Consider the following 22,361-nt stretch of genomic DNA (forward strand, 5'->3'; position numbering starts at 1 on the left):
GTTAGTGACAATAACAAAGAAGAATTTTTTAATGTTCTTTGTGGAACTTCCCCTAAATTTATGCTATCAAAATATATGAAAAGATGTCTCCTAAGCCTTGGTAATCCCCCCCCCAAAAGGCCCTTTTGTCATCTCTCTGAAAAAGGGGGTCTATTGTTAAGGTTACTTCTCATCACTTCTGCTTAGGATTTCAAAGGGTTAAACATGGCATGTAATGGGCATCAAGTGGAAGATTTACTGTAGGTGTGGTGAAATATATCATGTGATGCAGCCAGCATGTGGCAGTCACACCTACAATAAAAAATAAATAAAGAGAAACAAGGTGGTATTTTTCGCTGCCCCAATATGTGGTTGTGAAGAGACCATGCTGGTTATCCAGAGAGTGTGTGTGTCTTGACTGTCTCAAATCATTCATAATGTAATCTCATGTTAAACTCCGTCGAGTTTCCATAGCTGAAAATCTTTTAGTGCTACTGCTTTGAGAGGGTGTGTGATACAAGAAAAACTGGTTTCACCACAACATTTGCATACTTGAAAGCAGATATAACCGGCAGAGAGTGGCTGCGCTGGGCACAACTGGCTTGAGTTTTCTCTTGGTTTTTGCAACAGATTTTTGTTTTTTACCCCACTTTTTGTCATCAATTGAAAATGACCATTAAAAAATTCTCAATCGAATACGATGCCATCAACAGCAAAAACACCTTCACGAATGGAGATATGATTAATGGAAGAATTATTGTGGAGGTGTCTGGTGAAACCAAAATCCAATCGCTGATTTTTAGAGGACAAGGGAGAGCGAAGGTATGCTGGAGTGAGCATTACGGACAAGATCAAACCCACGTTTACTGGGCTACTGAGAAATATTATGACATCAAACAAGATATCTTGAGAGAATCAAGACGCGATGGTGATGTATTGAATTAACACAGTTGCTGACACGTGATACACTGTTCCTTGTTTAACAGACTGTTCAAAACAACACCTACTTCTTTTCCAGGCACTGAAGTCATTGGAAAAGGAAGACACGTGTATCCTTTTTCGTTCAGGATTCCTGATGGGTACCTCTTCTTGTCTTAATCAGAGGTTTAGATTCCCATTCTGCTTCTTTGTGGGTCATTTGAATGTTTTTGTATTGTATTTTACAGAATACTGCCATCAACCTATAAAGGAGCCCATGGAAAAATTGTTCATAAGGTGAAAGCAGAGCTGAAACAATCAATGAAGATTACAAAAAAAACTAAGGCCCACTTCACTTTTGTGTCCAAGACACACATGGGTATTCCTGGACTTCTGGTAAGAAATCATTAATCCTAAAAAGCAACGATTAAATTTCATAACTGATAGTGTTCAGGCAGACGAGATCATTACCTTAAAGCACATTTATAATGTGGGGGTCTGCTTTTTAGGAACCTCAGTATACTTGTAAGGATAAATCTGTTTTGGGCTCTGGAAAGGTTTCAGTAGATGTTCATACCACTCAGATGGGATACATGCAAGGTAATTATCTTTACTTGGCTTACTGCCTTTCAGTATTCAGTTTCTGCCCTCTCCCTTATTTTAATTTTTTATTTTTTGGAAAGTGACTATAAGTTTGGTTGAGTCAAGAGCTTTTTACTCCTTAGACTCCTTCCCTAATGAAGCATCATTTAAAAATACTGCTTTATTTCATCCCAGCTCCCAGCTACTTAAAGTGCTTGTAAACAGGAAACCAGTGTGCATGATTCAGTGAGGGGTGTTTCTGTGGAACTGATCCTTTGATTATTGAAAGGAAGTTATAGCTGATTAAGTACTAAGCTAAAAGTTGTTGTTGTAGTTTTGTTTTTATGAGTACGAACCGAGCTGTATGATGCTGACGTGCTGTTTTTGGCAACATCTAGGGGGGTACATTTGGCAAGCTAAATTATCAACCACTGTACACTAGACTTACAAGGAAGGTAAAGACAAAAAGTTGAAAAGTCCAATAATCATTTAAGATAGAAAAAAGGTTGCATTTGGCGCCTTTTGTGCCAGGAACATTAAGTCATGTAAGAATAAAACTCTCCAGACTCTTTTGTGCCTTATTTTGTGTCATATGAATTTGGAGGAAAATGGCATAATGGCTGTGTTACACTGAGATGGATTTTGTTTTATATAGTTTCATGTTGTTGCTTTTTTGGGAGGATGACTCTTGATGGTATGTGCCCAGATAATTTGGCCTCTGGATCACCCGACTTTAGCCAACTGCATAAAAGCATCCTGAACTCCTGTAGAGAGATATTATGTAGATGTCAGGAAATGTCTTTCTATGCTTGGCAGTGATTTATACAGGATAACTTTCTGTACTTTACAGGCGAAGCTCTCGTGGTCACAGTTGAAATCAACAACAACTCAAGTCGCACAGTGAAGCCCAAATTCATACTGTATCAGAAACACAGTTTCTTTGCCCAGGGCCACAGGACAGTTTACACACACGACATCCTTAAGGATAAGGCTGAGGCTGTTGAAGCATCTTCTGGCAGAAAAACCGTGACCAAGGTGATCACCATCCCTGGAGACCTACCCCCCTCCATCTTGAACAGCCACATCATCAACCTGGAGTACAGGCTGAAGGTAAACAACTTGTAGAGCTGTCCTTTTGTTTGTGTACTTGAGTACTGCTTAAGTAATATAACTAATGGTAGGAAGCTTGTCTTTGTTTCTGTATATGCCATTTAAAAGGTTTTATTTGGGCTGCTAGTTGGTTAGTGGCACCTCTTTTCTGTCACAGGTGACTGTAACAAATCATTTTTATGGAAAACTGTTAAACTGCTTTTCTCCTTCCTCATTTTAACGTTCACAAAAGGAAATAAAATAAAGGATGTAAGTACTCAGAGGAACTAATGGAAGAAAACAAAGATTGAGAAGCTTGGATTAAAACGTGAGAGCCCTCTAGTGACAAAACATGGCAACAACAAAGCCCTGCTGAAATCAATAATTCCTGAACAAAAAAATCTTAAACAATTCTGTTTGTGTGTTATTTTGTTTTCACAGGTCCAACTGAATATCAAATGTTCTATTGATCCAAAGCTCAAACTTCCTATAGTTATCATGCCTGCGGTGGTGAAACAACCACATCCTTCTGCTGGCATTGGATTTGACACTTTTAGGAACCCAGAAAAAACATCCTGGGGAACTACACCCCAGCAAACACCACCCCAACTTGCAGATCTTCCACCTCACTACGGAGCACATGCGATGTACCCCACTACCACTCTTGATGATTATAAGACTGCACTTTGAAAATCTCCCTTGAGAGAGAACATTTAAGCCTTAAACACAGACTTGACACAAATGATTGAATACATTCAGAAAAGCAGACTGGTGTGCTGTTAAAGCTACCAAGCACCTATTGTTTGTTCCTTCATACCCCAAACTGTGAAGATGACATCAATTGAGGCAATAAATCAGAAAATGCTGGTTTTCATATTAGCAGTTGTTATCTTCTAACTCCTAACAGATCTTAATTTACTTTCCTATTTAAACTGTAAGATTGTATACATTTAATATCTGTGTAAATAATATATTTACAAGAGTTTGTCAGATTTGTATTGTTGATTGTCATTTATGCTTAGAAATATCTACTCATATATGCTTAGAGTTTTATAATCAATGTCATGTTGGTAGAGGTTTGATCCTTAGTAGTCTGTGGAGACTCTGTGTGCCTCCCAGAGCAAAGAACTTTGCCTACTTGTGTCTTGCTTTTGCTGTGTAGTAAATTGTCTTGAACGTTCCAGCGAATAGGTTTAAGCTGTGTGTTACTATATTTTTCTAATAAAACATCATATTTGAAATGCAAAACCAACATCTTGTGTTTGTGGCTGGTGATTCCAGTTTAATGTGAACCCTTATATTCTACTCATCATATGACACATCCTAATGTAATGCTTCTTCTAAAACCTTAGAGTCCATTTGGGCAATTTGGACACGACAACCATTAACTGATGTATAAAAGTATGTGCTCCAAGGTTCACGTTGGGGCCTATGGGGTCAGGAGTAAATTTGATATAGTCACTGTCTTTGGCAAATAAATTCAATTTAACACCATTTACCATTTACTGTTTGTACAGAAAGCACAGTTTCTTTGCAAGAAGAGAAGGGTCCATACTAAAGACCTCTTGAAAGAGGTGGGAGACGCCATCCCTCCATCTGCAGAAGAAACTGTCACAAGGGTCATCACCATTCCCTGTGATGTGGAGCCCTCAATCTTCAACTGCAACATCATCAAAGCTGAGCACAGACTCAGGGTAAGCAGCTTGAAAAATGTTTGCTAGAAACTGCAGTGAGTCTTAAAACTGTATTAGTTGGTTATTCCACCTTACTGTCCAAAATTATAGACTAGGGCTGGGTATCGTCACTGATTTCTAGAATCTATTCGATTCCAATTCACAAGGTCGTGATTCGATTCAATCCACAATTCGATCGATTCAGCATGAATCGGGGAAATTTTGCCTCAGACAGCCAGAAATATTATAATTCTGATCATTTATCAGTACATATCCATATTTTTATATCTATAAAAAGAAATCTGACACTTGTGAAACTTTATCAGAGGTGCAAGCAACAGTAGACTTGTGCGTAAGCGAACGAATAATGCAGAAAACAAACCTTTTTATCGTCCATCCATCCATCCATCCATCCATCCATCCATCCATCCATCCATCCATCCATCCATCCATTTTCTTCCGCTTATCCAGGGCCGGGTCGTGGGGGCAGCAGCCCAAATAGAGAAGCCCAGACCTACCTCTCCCCCAGCCACCTCCTCCAGTTTATCTGGGGGAAGACCAAGGCGTTCCCAGGCCAGCCGAGAGATATAATCTCTCCAGTGTGTCCTGGGTCTGCCCCGGGGGCTCCTCCCGGTGGGACATGCCCGGAAAACCTCGTGCAGGAGGCGCCCAGGGGGCATCCTTGTCATATGCCTGAACCACCTCAACTGGCTCCTTTCGATGTGGAGGAGCAGCGGCTCTACTCTGAGCCCCTCCCGAATGGCCGAACTTCTCACCCTATCTCTAAAGGAGAGGCCAGCCACCCTTCGGAGGAAGCCCATTTCTACCGCTTGTATTCGCGATCTCGTTCTTTCGGTCACTACCCACAGCTCGTGGCCATAGGTGAGGGTAGGGGCGTAGATCGACCAGTAAATTGAGAGCTTTGCTTTTACACTCAGCTCTCTCTTCACCACAACAGACCGGTACAGCGTCCGCATCACTGCAGCTGCTGCACAAATCGTCTGTCGATCTCCCGCTCCCTTCTCCCATCACTCGTGAACAAGACCCCGAGATACTTAAACGCCACTTGGGGCAGGGTCTCGTCCCTGACCCGGAGTGGGCACTCCACCCTTTCCCGGCTGAGGACCATGGTCTCAGATTTGGAGGTGCTGATTCTCATTCCCACCGCTTCACACTCGGCTCTGAACCATTCCAGAGTGAGCTGGAGGCCATCACCTGATGAAGCCAACAGGACCACATCATCTGCAAAAAGCAGAGATGAGATCCTTTGACCACCGAAGTGAAAGCCTTCCGCCACTTAGCTACGCCTAGAAATTTTGTCCATAAAAATTATGAACAGAATCAGTGACAAAGGGCAGCCCTGGCGGAGCCCATCACCCACCAGGAACAAGTCTGACTTATTGCCGGCTATGCGGTCCAAGCTCTTGCAACGGTCGTATAAGGACTGAATGGCCCTTAGCAATGGGCCAGACACCCCATACTCCCGGAGCACCCTCCACAGGACCCTTCGAGGGACACGGTGGAATGCCTTCTACAAGTCCACAAAACACATGTAGACTGGTTGGGCAAACTCCCATGTGCCCTCGAGTATCCTTGAGAGGATAAAGAGCTAGTCCAGTGTTCCACGACCAGGACGGAAACCGCATTGTTCCTCCTGTATCCGAGGTTTGACTAACAGACGGACTCTCCTCTTGAGCACCCTGGCATAGACTTTCCCAGGGAGGCTGAGGAGTGTGATTCCCCTGTAGTTGGAACACACCCTCCAGTACCCTTTCTTAAAGATGGGGACCACCATCCCGGTCTGCCAGTCCAGGGGTACTGCCCCTGATCTCCACGCAACATTGTAGAGACGTGTCAACCAAGACAGCCCTACAACATCCAGAGCCTTCAGGAACTCGGGGCAGACCTCATCCACCCCAGGGGCTCTGCCACCAAGGAGTTGTTTAACTGCCTCAGTGATCTCGCCCCCAGAGATTGGCAGGTCATCCCCTTCATCCCCAGACTCTGCCTCCGCCACGGAAGACGTGCCATTGGGATTGAGGAGGTCCTCAAAGTATTCCTTCGACCGCCGGACAATTTTCTCAGCACTCCACCCGCACTATACACAGTGCAGGTATAGCATCACTTTCCCCTCCTGAGTCGCCTGACGGTTTGCCAAAATCTCTTTGAGGCAGTCCGAAAGTCTTTTTCCATGGCCTCTCCGAACTCCTCCCACACCCGAGTTTTTGCTTCTGCCACCACCCGTGCCGCATTCCGCTTGGCCTGTCGGTACCTATCAGCTGCCTCCGGAGTCACACAGGCTAACCAAGCCCGGTAGGACTCCTTCTTCAGCTTGGTGGCACCGCTTACCTCTGGTGTCCTCCATTTGGTTCGCGGATTACCACCATGACAGGCACCAACTACCTTGCGGCTGCAGCTCAGTGCAGCGGCTTCGGCAATGGAAGTGCTGAACATGGTCCATTTGGACTTAATACAGTGGCTTGCAAAAGTATTCGCCCCCCCTTGAACTTTCCCACACTTTCCCACTTTCTTCTTGCCACTCAGTGCACAACTAATAGTTGTCCTATGGTCAGATTCCCCCACCTGAGCTGTAGATCTCTGCAGCTCGTCCAGAGTCACCATGGGCCTCTTGGCTGCATTTCTGATCAGCGCTGTCCTTGTTCGGCCTGTTAGTTTAGGTGGACGGCCTTGTCTTGGTAGGTTTACAGTTGTGCCATGTGTATGATTTTCGTTCAAGCGATCATTTCTGAATGATCGCTTGAACAATGCTCCGTGGGATGTTCAAGGCTTGGGAAATCTTTTTGTAGCCTAAGCCTGCTTTCAGTTTCTCAATAACTTTATCCCTGACCTGTCTGGTGTGTTCTTTGGACTTCATGGTGTTGTTGCTCCCAATATTCTCTTAGACAACCTCTGAAGCCGTCACAGAGCAGCTGTATTTGTACTGGCATTAGATTACACACAGGTGCACTCTATTTAGTCATTAGCACTCATCAGGCAATGTCTATGGGCAACTGACTGCACTCAGAGCAAAGGGGCTGAATAATTACGCACACCCCACTTTTCAGTTATTTATTTGTAAAAAATGTTTGGAATCATGTATGATTTTCGTTCCACTTCTCACGTGTACACCACTTTGTATTGGTCTTTCATGTGGAATTCCAAAAAAATAGATTCATGTTTGTGGCTGTAATGTGACAAAATGTGGGAAAGTTCAAGGGGGCCGAATACTTTTGCAAGCCACTGCATCCCCAGTCTCCCTCGGAATGCTGTTGAAGCTCTGCCGGATTAATATAATCTTGCTTCCCTGTTTAGCTGTGCCTCTCTTCCTGTTTTATTTTGGTTATTATTTCTACACTCATCACATCCTGTCTGCCAGGCAGCTATACTGTAACACTTACAGTCGTTATAGCACTTAATCCAAAGCAACGGTCGGATGCTATTCCCTTCTTATGGTCAGATGAAAGTTAAGGGATGTTTGCTGTTTTTTGTTATTTGAAAGAGTTGCTTAAAGTAGATTTTTGACTTTTAATTGTGTCTAAATACTAAAAAAGCTTTCACCAATATGTCCATTAAAAATCTTGATTTGATAAAAAAGGTGCCTAAAGTAGTTCTATGTTGCCCTCAAAAATATTCCCTTAGTAATTATACTGCGTCACATTGCTTTCACACAATACAATATGACTGGATTGTATTGCCTATAGTCAAGACTGTTTCCAGTCAGTAACTTAATACCCATTGTCACACTGGAGATCAGTCACCAGATCAGCTAACAGCCCAGATCTATGCTGTGCTAACCTAAAATGGTCCAAGAAGGAATGCTCTGTTCCTCGAAAGAAAATGAATTTCATTTTACTTTGTTATCGCAGCAGAGCGATATTTAAAGCTCTCTGTCGGTTCTTTATTTTACACAGTGAAAGACTTTTGTGTAAAGCTGCTGAAAGCGTTTGAACACAATTGTCACGCTTTGTTCATTTGTTTGCAAAAGTGTTTTTTCTGCAGAGATTACATTTCCTGTAGCCATCCTGCCAGCCTTCCAGGCCTATCCTGCAGTGCCACCACACTATCCCGCTGCTGCTGCTACCCCCTTTGGATTCAACCCGAACCCGAACCCAAACCCTCCAGTGTGGGGTTTTGAGCCACAACAACCAATAGCAGCTCCCCAACCGTCAGATCCCCCTCCTCCTTATGGAGCATATGCAATGTACCCTCCATTGCCAGATTTTGAGAATAAATCCTAGCAACAGGTCTGACCAGATGCTTTGCCAGGAAATGGTGTGAAAACACCGAGAAGCATACTGTGGTCATTAAGAGCCACTCTAGTGTTCACCAAGCACTTCTGTGGCTATAGACTATACCAAATCCCTATAGTGTGTGTTTAACTGCCTCATATAGGAGTATCCACTCTTGATTGTTTCTTTTTGTTGTTGTTTTTTTTTAATTAAACACTTCATATCTTAAGTGTCTACGTGTTCCAGAAAGCAGAAAATGTATAACAGTACTTATAATGGAACTGTGGTCAGTATTAGGACCCTACATTCTGTTTCTTTTAAATACTTCATTGATGACCGGAGTCTTCCCTGAATGTTTTAAATCTGCTGTGGTAGTGCCAATCTTGAAAAAGCCTGGACTGGATGTTGACTTAGTTGCAAACTATAGACCCATCTCACATTTTTCTTTTTTGTCTAAGGTCTTTGAAAAAGTTGTTTTTAAGCAGCTCACTGATCATCTTTCAACAAACAATCTGTTTGAACCATTTCAGTCTGCTTTTAGACCAAATCACTCCACAGAAACAGCTTTAATCAAAGTGGCAAACAGTCTGTTGGTAAATGCAGACAGTGATCGCACTTCAGTTTTAGTACTACTAGATCTAAGTGCTGCATTTGACACTGTGGATCACTGTATTTTATCGGATAGGCTTGAACATTTTATTGGAGTTACAGGAAATGTTTTATCATGGCTGAGATCTTATCTGTCTGGGAGATCTCAGACTGTTAGTTTTAAAAATGATCTCTCCGAGACCTGTGCAGTGGGGCATGGGGTCCCTCAGGGCTCTGTACTTGGCCCATTGCTGTTTTCCCTGTATCTGCTGCCTCTTGGTGTTCTTTTACGTTCTTTTAATGTAACTTTTCATTGTTACGCTGACAACCTGCACCTTTATGTTCCTTTAACCATTGGAAATTGTGCTGACATGTCTAAATTAGAATCGTGTCTATCTGCAATTAGGGGCTGGTAATCGGATAACTTCCTGCTTCTTAATACTGATAAGATAGAGTTGATGGTCACTGGACCACAAAAATTTCAATACATGTCCCAAAATTTAATCTTGAAAATTGAAGGTAAAAAACTTGGGCGTGTGGTTTGACACAGTGCTCTCCTTTGAGTCTCATGTAAGAGAGACAACAAAGACCACCTTTTATTATTTAAGGAACATAGCCAAAATCAGACAAGTTTTATCAAGCAAGACTGCAGAGGTTCTTCTCCATGCATTTGTGTCTTCACGTATTGATCATTGTAACGATCTCTTTTCTGGGCTACCAAAGAAAAGTTTTAGAGGTTTACAGATGGTGCAAAATACAGCACCTCGCATTTGAACTAAAACTGGAACATTTGAGTGCATTACGCTGTACTGAAATCCCTTCATTGGCTATCTTGTCAGGTTTGAGCAGATTTTAAGGTCCTGCTGCTCACCTACAAAGCTTTAAATGGATTGCCACCTTCATACCTCTCTGATCTTTTGCACCTTTATGTTCCATCCCGTGCTCTCCGATCCCAGGATCCCTTTCTGAAAAGTAAAGAGTAAAATATTTTTCATTCACTGGTTAACAGCATTACAATATCAAGCCTGCAGGTGACATATAATGCACTTTTTTGTTTTGTTTTTTTGGTATCTTTGAAATAAAGCTCTGTATGATAATAAACTTTTTTAACGAAATAAACGTCTTTGGGGTGGTCTTTGGATTTTAGTAATTTTTCAAGATATACCACAAAACATGAAGCTGACATAACTAGACATCTTTTACTTTGAGTTAATTGCTTTCAGTTCATGGGGCCATCAAAATATTGACCGCAACATTTTTTTCCTGGTATGTTTTAGGTTTTGCCAGTGTTTCCAGATTAATTTTGACTATTAAGACAAAATTAATCTGGTAAGAGGGGTCATTAACACTTATTAACACTAACTTACTTAGAACGTGTTTCCCCAGGAAAAGTTGATACCGTTCATATAATATTATTTCTAAACCTACACTGAAAAAAAGGGACTGGCCATCTCTTGGATTCATGTAAGCATCTTGCATGTATTTAACACAATTACCTCATGTTTTAAAGATAAATGTAACTATATAGTGTAAAAACTACATGATATGCAGAAAGGGTGTATTAAATTGTTCATATCATGTTCAGGTGAAGTAAGTCAATAAGATAGCAACGTTAAATCTCGTGAAACCACGCGTGATTTCATCTCGCGGGCTTTGGATCGTGGTTCAAAAAAGGCATCCATCTCAGTCAAGTCGAGCAGCCAACTCTACGTTTTTGGTATGTCTTGATTTTTTGAATTAATATTTACCATATTTCAGCCAAATGTAGTTAAACGTCTAGAGTGTCGCCATGTAACATGCTAAAAAAGAGCCGTTAGCTTATTTGCTGTTTTATCTGTTGTCAAAGAATTGGCGCTTTTTCATTTGAATTTGTCTTTGGCACAAGAGCCGTAATATCACATTAAACCTAATTATGAGGCACTCATAACATAATTTGGTTTTCTGTGTGAATAGATTTGCCAACTGACTCTTCAGTTACATTGTGTATTTACTGCACCGTGGTGTTAGTGAGATTTTGGACATTGAACAGCTTTAGCTAATATCATTAGCGGCATTATGCTAGCTTACATCCCTACCCCTCCTGCCCTCACCTGCTGTCCTTTTGTTTTTGTTTTTGTTGATGCACATTGAGAGACCACATCTATTCTGCATTTCACCAGGAGTCAGCTGATGGATTGTGGGTTCAAGGTGTTATGGTAAGAAAGTATATTCTATTTTCGCTTAAGGTTTCTGTAACTTAATTATAATAGGTTTTGTATAATTATTAGGTGCATGCATACACAAATAGACCACCCTATTAAAACAACTGAGAAATCCAAAATCTGCCATAGGTTTAACTTATACCTGTATGTATTGTCAGAAAGGTGATTACTGGACTCACATTAATGCACACTTGAACTGAAATGAGGTTGTAACTTGTGGGTTCTTGGGTTGCAAATCAGAAACAAACATCTTTGGATTTTTTTAATCCCATAAGATCTGGAAACACAGTTTTTATTCAACAAAACATTGCTGATTAACCAAGCACAGTGCCTGCTGTTATTTCAAAATTTCAAAATATTATTTCAGATAAAATGCAGCATTCCAGTGCATCCCAACCATGCCTTTACAGTCAAGGTTTCTGACGGAGCTGAGTTTCTCTCTGACAGTCTGCTGAAAGTGTTTGCAAAGTGATCGGGGGAACAGTGCACAAAGCTAAAGGATGTAGCTGCCATGATGACAGTAAGAACTTTAAAATTCTTTAACTACAAAGTGCATTAGGTCAGTAAAAGATTTTTATGCTGCATCCATTGAAACAGTCAACTATTACCTGTGAGTACTGATTCCACTGAAAGGATGCCATTCTTTTTTGTCATGCATTTACTGGCCCACTGAGAAAAAATTATCTTTTTTTAAAAATATATGTTCTGGAAACTATATATCCATAAAGTTGATGTCAAACAGGAATTTTTGATATTGCTTTGTAGATGCTGGTGTTGCATGTTGACTGGTTTAAAAAGTCAAGTTTTTGTCTGGGATCATTTTCTTCTGTGCTACTGAAAAGTTCACAAATCTCTGTTTTCTTTGTTATAATACTTTAGGATGACATTAATGCTCAAAGGGAGTCTCATCAAAGTGCTCCGCATCTGTGTGAAAGACAATTGCAACATCTTGGTGCAGGAGTTCATGGTGAGTGTTTTATGAGTAGATTGTGGCTTTGCAACATTTAAAAATGCATTTAGTTATCCACTTGATCCTCATTGGACTGGTTAGGACCAGTAGTCCTCTTTAATAATTTGAAGTTCACATGAGGCCTAGTAGTGAACTCAGCCGCCGGCCCTTGAGGCCCCACCCCTACCCCTGTATTAGGGGTCACATCAGTGTGAAAAAACTTTAAATTTGTCATTCTAGTGAACAAAGAAAAATCCCCCCAATATTTACATTAGCTTTTGTTTGAAAAAAAAAAAAAAAAAGACCAACTGACCAACAGCTAACCAAATTGTGGGGCTGAAAGTCTAAATTCTAACATCTTCTGAGTGACATAACCTGGATTTCTGATGGGCCGGTGTCTTTCTAACAAAAACTAATGTAAAGCATTTGAAATTATTATGTTTTTCACTCTCTCTTAGAAACTCTGTTAGACCATGAATGGCAGCATGGCAGGCCACTCTTTGGCTATAGCTATTTACTATGTTGCTTGCATTGGTTTAAATTACTCTAACATTAGAACTGGTAGATTCAAAAGAGATGAGTTTAAAAGGGAATCTTAAAAAAATGTTTTGTGTTTAACCAGGACTTGACTGAGGCCACTGCACAGATTGAGAAAACCACAATGAACATCTGTCTCCAGAGATGCGCCAGGCAATGACTTTTCTGATGTTGGCATCATCATCGAGGGTATAGTAGTTCTTCAAGATCTGGATAACGTGACCTTTGCAGTAGCCATGCTGTTTGGACCTTTTTTATTCCTTCAATATGAGTTACCCATCACAGCTCTGCTACACTTTTGAGGTGATTCAATGGGTGGTAATGGAGTTGGATGCAACTCAGCTCTCAAGAAAAGCTCACAACTAAGACAAAACTGCTCCTGCAAGGAAAGCTCACTGTTATGCATGCAAGGTGATCAGCTCTAGGTGAGAGGACATTTAAATCTCACACTTGTTCTGCTGCATTTTTGAAGCTCAATTCCAGGAGCAGATCGCAGGGTTCATTTTTATATACTCTGCAACTGCCATGAGGACGAGCTGTTTTTGTTGTTGTTGTTTGTTTTTCCTTTTGCTCTGTACAAGTTCTCTGTTTGTCTGTTTGGCAGCATTTTTCAATTTCTGTTTGTATTTTTTCTTTCTTTTACTAGTGAAGAGATGTAGCGTGAACAGTTATACAGTCTAAATATCCCATATGGGTCGTGTGAAATGGTATTTTCAGTTTCATTCAGTTGAAGTAAAGAACGTTGAATATTTCTAAGTATGCTGTTTTGAACCAAGATGTCACAGTATGATCAGTGCTGTAATTTTTGACAGTCACTGTATCAATGTTATTTTTGCATCTCTTGAATAAAGTTTTTGACCTGCAAGTGCTAATTTCTTTAGTTATTGGGGTAAAATGGGTAATGTTAATAGGAAGGTGTTTGCCAATTCAGTAACCTAATTTAATGTTAATGGAAACTAACATTTCCTCAAATTGTTTAGTTATAATTGTTGTTTAACTGAATCTTGACGTCAGAGGCCTTAAATAGAATGTTTTGTATTGTCCTGTAACATTTTTCAAAAGAAACAGTCTAATTTCTTTGCTGTGATTGATTCCAGAGAACACGGAAGAACTGACATTATTTAACTGTTGATTTATATAGATTCAGTGGAGGAGTAATGTCAGTTTAATTCTTTACCTACTGTCAATGCAGTGAAATTAGACATTTTGTTTTTAAAGGTTACTGGTGGATGCCAGCAACCATCTTGGAAGAGAACAATACAATCTGTTATAAGGCCTCCATTTGAAAATTGTGTATTTGATACTAGAATATAATAGCAAAATGTAATTTGAAGATAACATGTAGTATTTAAGTGACCAAGTAGTATTGGGTAAAAGTTATTGAATGGTGTTGGGATAAAGTGAAAAAATTGTGAAGGATTAAAATATTCCAAGAGCTCAAATTACTTCATCAAAACATGTTTAAGTCACATTTTATCAACACAAATTGCACAGGTTTATTGAACATGAATAAATTGTGTTAATTTAACTCAATTGTTTAAGTTGCTGCCAAAGCAAAACATCTGTGTGCAACAAATGTCCACCATTGAATTAAGTAAATCCAACAACATATTTTTTTCAGTGTACTGTGAATATTATAGTGTTGTTAGTGATACTTTTACTGTTTTATTTAATAGTAATGTCGTCCAGACAAGAATTTGTTAATCCTTTTTGGGGAACTTCCCCCAAATTTTTGCTATCAAAATATGTGGAAACTTATCTCCCAAGCCTTGGGAATCAGGGGCCGTGAGAACAGCAGCATGCTCCCCCCCCCAAAAGGCCCTTTTGTCATCTCTCTGAAAAACGGGGTCTATTGTTAAGGTTACTTCTCATCACTTCTGCTTAGGATTTCAAAGAGTTTTAACATCATGGCATGTAATCTGCATCAAGTGGAAAATTTACTGTAGGTGTGGTGAAATATATCATGTGATGCAGCCAGCATGTGGCAGTCACACCTACAATAAAAAATAAATAAAGAGAAACAAGGTGGTATTTTTCGCTGCCCCAATATGTGGTTGTGAAGAGACCATGCTGGTTATCCAGAGAGTGTGTCTCAAATCATTCATAATGTAATCTCATGTTAAACCCCGTTAAGTTTCCATAGCTGAAAATCTTTTAGTGGCACTGCTTTGAGAGGGTGTATGATACAAGAAAAACTGGTTTCACATTATTTGTATACTTGAAAGCAGATATAACCGGCAGAGAGTGGCTGTGCTGGGCACAACTGGCCTGAGTTTTCTCTTGGTTTTTGCAACAGAATTTTTTTATCCCACTTTTTGCCATCTGAAAATGACCATTACAAGATTCTCAATCGAATACGATGCCATCAACAGCAAAAACACCTTCACGAATGGAGATATGATTAATGGAAGAATTATTGTGGAGGTGTCTGGTGAAACCAAAATCCAATCGCTGATTTTTAGAGGACAAGGGAGAGCGAAGGTACGCTGGACTGAGAATTACGGAGAGAATGATTACCGCGATTACTGGGCTACTGAGACATATTATGACATCAAACAAGATATCTTGAGAGAATCAAGACACGATGGTGATGTATTGAATTAACACAGTTGCTGACACGTGATACACTGTTCCTTGTTTAACAGACTGTTCAAAACAGCACCTACTTCTTTTCCAGGCACTGAAGTCATTGGAAAAGGAAGACACGTGTATCCTTTTTCGTTCAGGATTCCTGATGGGTACCTCTTCTTGTCTTAATCAGAGGTTTAGATTCCCATTCTGCTTCTTTGTGGGTCATTTGAATGTTTTTGTATTGTATTTTACAGAATACTGCCATCAACCTATAAAAGAGCCCATGGAAAAATTGTTCATAAGGTGAAAGCAGAGCTGACACAATCAATTACAAGAAAAACCAAGGCTCACTTCACTTTTGTGTCCAAGGCAGACATGGGCATTCCTGGACTTCTGGTAAGAAATCATTAATCCTAAAAAAAAAAGCAATCATTTAATTTCATAACTGATAGTGTTCAGGCAGACGAGATCATTACCTTAAAGCACATTTATAATGTGGGGGTCTGCTTTTTAGGAACCTCAGTATACTCATAAGGATAAATCTGTTTTGGGCTCTGGAAAGGTTTCAGTAGATGTTCATACCACTCAGATGGGATACATGCAAGGTAATTATCTTTACTTGGCTTACTGCCTTTCAGTATTCAGTTTCTGCCCTCTCCCTTATTTTTATTTTTTGGAAAGTGACTATAAGTTTGGTTGAGTCATGCGCTTTCACTCTTCAGATAAAGCAGTATTTTTAAATGATACTTCCCATCATTTAAAAATACTGCTTTATTTCATCCCAGCTCTCAGCTACTTAAAGTGCTTGTAAACAGGAAACCAGTGTGCATGATTCAGTGAGGGGTGTTTCTGTGGAACTGATCCTTTGATTATTGAAAGGAAGTTAGATATTATGTAGATGTAAGGAAATGTCTTTCTGTGCTTGGCAGTGATTTATACAGGATAACTTTCTGTACTTTACAGGCGAAGCTCTCGTGGTCACAGTTGAAATCAACAACAACTCGAGTCGCACAGTGAAGCCCAAATTCAAACTGTATCAGAAACACAGTTTCTTTGCCCAGGGCCACAGGACAGTTTACACACACGACATCCTTAGGGATAATGCTGAGGCTGTTGAAGCATCTTCTGGCAGAAAAACTGTGACCAAGGTGATCACCATCCCTGGAGACCTACCCCCCTCCATCTTGAACAGCCACATCATCAACCTGGAGTACATGCTGAAGGTAAACAACTTGTAGAGCTGTCCTTTTGTTTGTGTACTTGAGTACTGCTTAAGTAATATAACTAATGGTAGGAAGCTTGGATGGCTTGTCTTTGTTTTATTTTGGTTGTTTTATTTGGGCTGCTAGTTGGTTAGTGGCACCTCTTTTCTGTCACAGGTAACTGTAACAAATCATTTTTTTGGAAAACTGCTTTTCTTCTTTTTAACGTTCACAAAAGGAAATACAACAAAGGATCTAAGTACTCAGAGGAACTAAAGTACTTCCATATAAAGGAAGAAAAGCACTCATTAAGAGGCAAGTGCAAACACTAATAGGGAAAAAGACAAAGAGTGAGAAACTTGGATTAAAGCACGGGAGCCCTCTAGTGACAAAACAGGGCAACAACAAAGGCCTGCTGATATAAATACTTCCTAATCATGCGAATCAACATCTACATTCATTGAAACAAACAAACAAAGCTAAACAATACTGTTTGTGTGTTATTTTGTTTTCACAGGTCCAAATGAAAATCAAATGTTCCATTGATCCAAAGCTCAAACTTCCTATAGTTATCATGCCTGCGGTTGTGAAACAACCACATCCTTCTGCTGGCATTGGATTTGACACTTTTAGGAACCCAGAAAATCCAGCCTGGGGAACTACACCCCAGCAAACACCACCCCAGTGTGGAGATCTTCCACCTCCCTACGGAGCACATGCGACGTATACCCCACTACCACTCTCGATGATGATGGCATTGAGATGTTAACTTTTTGAACTGTGTGGATCAAAGTGTACCTTCTAACAGACCCATAATGATATATTGTATTTCCAGTGAGGAGCTTGTTTCAACAGCAGGAAAGACCCCATTATTTGAGAGAGTCCTTGGGACCCTCATGGTTCAAAAAGTATTTTGACCAGAGTTACAGTCTTGGAAAATTATGTATGATTAGAAGTGAAACCATTTACCTGTCTGTGGAGAATTCTTCCACATTTCAACTGATCTAATGTAATCTACTGTCTCTGTGTTTAGTCTGTGTAGATTATCTCCCCACTAAAATGCAGTTAGTATTAAAATAAAACCCACAAAACACTTAAAGATTTAAAACTCTTTTACCTGGTCATTTGATGCCAGTTTGGCTCTTTCTCACACACACACACACACACACACACACACACACACACACACACACACACACACACACACACACACACACACACACACACACACACACACACCAAGCTCACAGGACATTATGTTGACTTATACTAATTTCATGCAGACTTATGCCGAACCAAGCCATAATAACACTTACTGTAAACTGTAAAACTACAAACTGAAAATATTCCGTTTTTTCATTTGAGATTCTTGAGTTTAGACATTTAAGATAGATATTCCAAGTCTTCCTGTGATTTAAAGAATATGAGCATTCAATAGTAATTCAGATGTTGAGGTAGTTTTCAAGTTCTTCTGTGTGAATTTCAGTTCTGCACTTTGGCTGTCAGGTGAATGATTCAGTGTATTTCAGCACTTTTTAACTAAACTGAGTCACACAAAGTTGTGCTAAAACCTTTAATTATTAATTTTTTAAGTTTTATTGCTTAAACACTGTATATCAAATGCAGTATGACACACTGAACAAGTTGGATTGGTCTCTGTTTTCAGACTTTCACTCTCTAACACTTAATTCAAAACAAAGTTTCCATCTTATGTACCTTTTATGGTTAGAATAAGGTTAAATTAATTTTATTGTGACTCAGTATTCAAACACATTAAAAATCTTTCACCTTTAACGTCATATTAGAACATTAAAAAAACAGTCATTTGATAAAAATCAACACAAAAGTGACATCATGTTGCCCTCAGAAATCTGTTGTTTGAATTTTCTACACCAATTTTTCATCACTTAGCTTGATCATTAAGTAATACAATACGATACCATCACCAGTGACACAGGTAGAGGCTAGAGTTACCTTTGTGAAAGCAACACCTGCAGGCTTGATCACATGATACTGTGTGACGCAGATACAGCTTCTGAAGAAGGTCCACTGCTCCACTGAATACGCCTGCCTTACTGGCATCCTTATTCGTCAAGGAAAGACTCCATCCCAGCGGATCAAGTCAAACCTGCTTGCAGTAAATTGTTGGGATTTAATTTCAACCAAATGAGGATTCTCTCACTTTCACTCCATAAGAAGACGGTTTGATATATCCTTCTAATGACCGTCAAGCATCTCTTTGTGGAATTCAACAAGGTGAACGAACAAGGCACCTTCTCCCCTGGGGACATCCTCTCTGGAAATGTGATAGTGGTGATCAGCAAGGAAATCAAAGTGCAGTGTTTTTCGGTCAAAGCCAAAGGGAAGGCTAAGGTAACTTGGCATGAAAAAGAAGGAGAGGATATTGTGGCCCACAGCAACAAGAAGAAATACTTTTATTTTGAACACATTATTCTTCAAGATAAAAAGGGAGATGGTTAGTATTGTCCCAGTAAAGTTTCTGAGCTGAGAGATATATAATTGCTGTTATAAATACTGACGAACATACAGGTAACATAAAGTGTTTCTTTTTATAAGGTTCGGTAACCATCAGCCCTGGGAGGAATGTGTATTCATTCAACTTTGTAATTCCAGATGTGTATGTGTTCCCCTCTAACATGATCTCTAATAATAAATCTATATTATGTAAACACTTTCTTTCCATATGTTTGAATGAAATCATTTCCCTCTGGGTTCTTTCAGAGACATGCCTTCATCTTATGAAGGGAAATGGGGCAGGATCACATACAGTTTGCGGGCACAGCTTACTCAGTCGATTTGGCTTGTACACAAAACCAAGACGGAGTTTCCTTTTTGGACCAAGTCTGAGTTCCCCTTTGCCTCCAAATCAGAAATGATTATCATTGGACTTCAGGTAAAAGACAAAAAAAAACAAACTTTTTTCTTTTTGGACTGAGCTCAACTTCAGCTCTCCTAAATGTGTCATGACTTATTTCATTGCCTTTTTTATTATTATTATTATACTAGGAGCAACAACACGCAACTAGGATTTCATTTTATGGCTCTGGAAAGGTGACTATGAATGTTACCTCAGAAAAAATGGGATTAAAGCAAGGTAAACCGATGTCTCACAGAATATATTTTCCTAAATTTTGTTAACTGAGACATAAATAATGTGGGGTTTTTTTTCTAAACATACACAGGTGAGGCAGTGGGAGTCTCTGTGGAAGTGCTCAATGATTCAGCACATGCAGTAATACCCAAATTCTACCTGTGTGAGAAGCAGACCTTTGTTGCTGAGTCAAAGAGGAAAGTGCACACAAATGACATCCTGTTTGGGACAGGAGAGCCTGTTCCGGCTGAAACCAGTCAGACCACCACCAAAGTTCTTTGTATCCCTCCGCAGCTCCCTCCTACCTTCTTCAACTGCTGCATGATGAAGCTGGAGTACAGACTCAAGGTACAGACTGTGTTTAAAGACAGTATAATGATATGGCCTTACACCAGGTTACATTACAGAATAATACCGTATTTTAAGATGAAACAGTGTAACACTGAGACAATAAGTCAAATGAGATCTGAGGTTTTTTGGGATACATTTGCACAGCGGTAACAGCACTGCACAGTGGCTGCATACTGGGGACAGGAAGTGTGAGAGGGAGGAAAGGGGAGATTTCCTCATGGCTTGTCCACACACTGATGAGACCACATAAAGCGTCACATTGCAGTCCAACCTGTTCCATGCCATCCGCTCAAACAGATTTAAGCCAGTGCTTTCAGTAAACACTGGTCCTGTGGTGGAGACACAGAGTGCATTATACAATCTAGTCTACAGAAGAAGTAGATTTTGATTAAAGGCAAAATCAGACACAACTTAAAAAGAATGTAAGTAATCAAAGTATCTTTATTTTATTTGTACAGGTTACCCTTGATGTCCCTCTGTCAAGAGAGCCTGTAATCAAACTCCCTCTGGTCATCCTGCTGGGTTCACCAAAACCACATGAGAAAAAGACGAAAAAGAGGTCCATCTGGTTTAGAAAGCTTCCTAGTTAGAAGGATGTGTTAGATCACCAGGAAGTGGCTTGCATGTTCTTTGAAATGAATATCAGGACTGAAAATAAAAACACGAGTTTAAATAAGTGGATGTTTGAACTACCTCAAGTGGGCAACTTCCCAAGTGTCCACTAGGTGGAGATGTGGGCCACATTAGAGAGTAGAAAAAGATTTTTATTTATTTATAGTAAGATAAATTTAGAGGGAAATGTGTCTTTCACTACACACAGCTCCACATTGTTTGATTTTTAATTTTCCGAATCAGGCAGTTAGGTCCATAAGTTTATGAACAAAGCGGGATGTTTATTAAATATACCTCTGTACACCATCACGGGGGATTTTAAATCGAACAATCAAGATCTGACTGAAGTGCAGACTGTAATTCAGGGGTTTTCACAAAGCCCTCGTTTTTTTAGTAACTGGACAGACTGAGATAATATTTAATAATAATAAATAATTAAAAGGATTATTTTTAATACTTGTTTTAAATCCTGTGCAGTCAGTGACAACCTTGACATCCACTGTTAGGCCTTTACTGCAGACGCTGGCAGCTGCTGCTTGTCTGTGAATCTCTCTGCTTTCAGTTTTGTCTTCAATAAATGAAAAGCTGCTTTATTGGGTTGGGATCAGGTGACTGACTTGACCTTTGAAGGATATCCCATTTCTTTGCCTCGATAAGCTCCTGGGTTGCTTTTGCATATGCTCTGGGTAACGAGAGTATAGCCCTGCTACTTTCATCAGCAGTCATATCATCAGTAAACGCTAGCTGGCATTGGCAGCTACACATTCCCACGCCTCCACCGTGTTTGAAGCATGATGTGGTATGCTTTAAGTCACGAGCTGAGCTCCTTTCCTCTTCCCATCATTCTGGTAGAAGATCATTTCTATTTAATCTGTTTTAGGTTCTTTTAGATGTTTTTTGTCTAATCTAGCCTTTCTGTTATTGAGTATAACTAGTGGTGAGTTTTATGCTGTAAACCCTCTGAATTTACATTCATTAAGGTGTCTCTTGATTGTAGACTCTGGCAATGGTACGCCTAGATACTTTAGAGTGCTCTGCATTTTGATAGATGTTGTGAAGGGTTTCTTTGTGTTTTTTTTTACAGCAGCCCTGAAAGGTCAAATGCACTCGAACTTAAGAAAACACCAGTACAATGATGCTGTAGCACACAAAACACAAGGAAAGGGCCAATGAAAAAAAATCTGTGATCATCCACTTAGGTGTTTTCTGTGGATTTGTCCCCTCCTAAAGTTTTTGTTGTCACTCTGATGGGTTTATTTTCAGCCTAATAATGGCCACCTTTACTTTCATTGACATTTCTTAGACCTCATATTGAAAATTATCAAATTTACTATGGCAGTTTAATTTAACTTAAAGCACTAACTGGCCATAAATCCAAATGTCAGGCAATTGTTCAATAACCTTTGAGCCTCTGAAAATGGAAAACGATGCAAACCCCCCAAAACAAAACAAAAAAGCCTGTAATTCCTGGACAGTTAATGCAATACTTCTGTTAAATTCTGCACCTCAGTCAGATCTTGATTTTAAAAAGAGTCACAATTCAAAAAAATTTGGTAACTGCTGCTTTAAATACTAATCATCTGTTGTATTATCAACATACAGTCTTTGTTAAATAGGCAACAGACCTCTACACCCATCCAATCAAAAAGAACAAACTTCACATATCTCTGTGCATAATTGTGAAGTACAAAGTACCATTAAATGGACACACATTGTAGGTTAAGTACCTAACCACAGTTCTTGTACAGTAGAGTAAGATTCTTCCTGA

At 39.8% G+C, this 22,361-nt stretch overlaps 2 protein-coding genes and 1 pseudogene across 2 annotated transcripts; all 3 read left to right on the forward strand.

Moving 5' to 3' along the window:
• Positions 1-482: 482 nt before the first annotated feature.
• On the forward strand, positions 483-3,579 carry LOC113034263 (arrestin domain-containing protein 3-like). The gene is made up of 6 exons (XM_026188677.1): positions 483-907; positions 998-1,058; positions 1,146-1,293; positions 1,407-1,497; positions 2,330-2,589; positions 3,010-3,579. The coding sequence occupies exons 1-6, from the start codon at positions 649-651 to the stop codon at positions 3,256-3,258; spliced, it is 1,068 nt and encodes a 355-aa protein (XP_026044462.1). The 5' UTR covers positions 483-648; the 3' UTR covers positions 3,259-3,579.
• Positions 3,580-15,073: 11,494 nt separating this feature from the next.
• On the forward strand, positions 15,074-17,611 carry LOC113034262 (arrestin domain-containing protein 3-like; annotated as a pseudogene).
• A 1,127-nt stretch (positions 17,612-18,738) lies between these two features.
• LOC113033329 (arrestin domain-containing protein 3-like) lies at positions 18,739-20,571 on the forward strand. The gene is made up of 6 exons (XM_026187024.1): positions 18,739-18,994; positions 19,096-19,156; positions 19,261-19,432; positions 19,546-19,633; positions 19,722-19,978; positions 20,440-20,571. The coding sequence occupies exons 1-6, from the start codon at positions 18,739-18,741 to the stop codon at positions 20,569-20,571; spliced, it is 966 nt and encodes a 321-aa protein (XP_026042809.1).
• Positions 20,572-22,361: the final 1,790 nt, after the last annotated feature.

Source organism: Astatotilapia calliptera, chromosome 12, assembly GCF_900246225.1.
Source record: "Astatotilapia calliptera chromosome 12, fAstCal1.2, whole genome shotgun sequence".
NCBI classification, from domain to species: domain Eukaryota; kingdom Metazoa; phylum Chordata; class Actinopteri; order Cichliformes; family Cichlidae; genus Astatotilapia; species Astatotilapia calliptera.

Coding starts and splice junctions, on each gene's coding strand:
- LOC113034263 (XM_026188677.1), top strand. CDS start 649: ATGACCATTAAAAAATTCTCAATCGAATACGATGCCATCAACAGCAAA. Junction 1,059..1,145: donor TCGTTCAGGATTCCTGATGG/GTACCTCTTCTT, acceptor TGTATTTTACAG/AATACTGCCATCAACCTATA. Junction 1,498..2,329: donor TCAGATGGGATACATGCAAG/GTAATTATCTTT, acceptor TGTACTTTACAG/GCGAAGCTCTCGTGGTCACA.
- LOC113033329 (XM_026187024.1), top strand. CDS start 18,739: ATGACCGTCAAGCATCTCTTTGTGGAATTCAACAAGGTGAACGAACAA. Junction 19,157..19,260: donor AACTTTGTAATTCCAGATGT/GTATGTGTTCCC, acceptor GGGTTCTTTCAG/AGACATGCCTTCATCTTATG. Junction 19,634..19,721: donor AAAAATGGGATTAAAGCAAG/GTAAACCGATGT, acceptor AAACATACACAG/GTGAGGCAGTGGGAGTCTCT.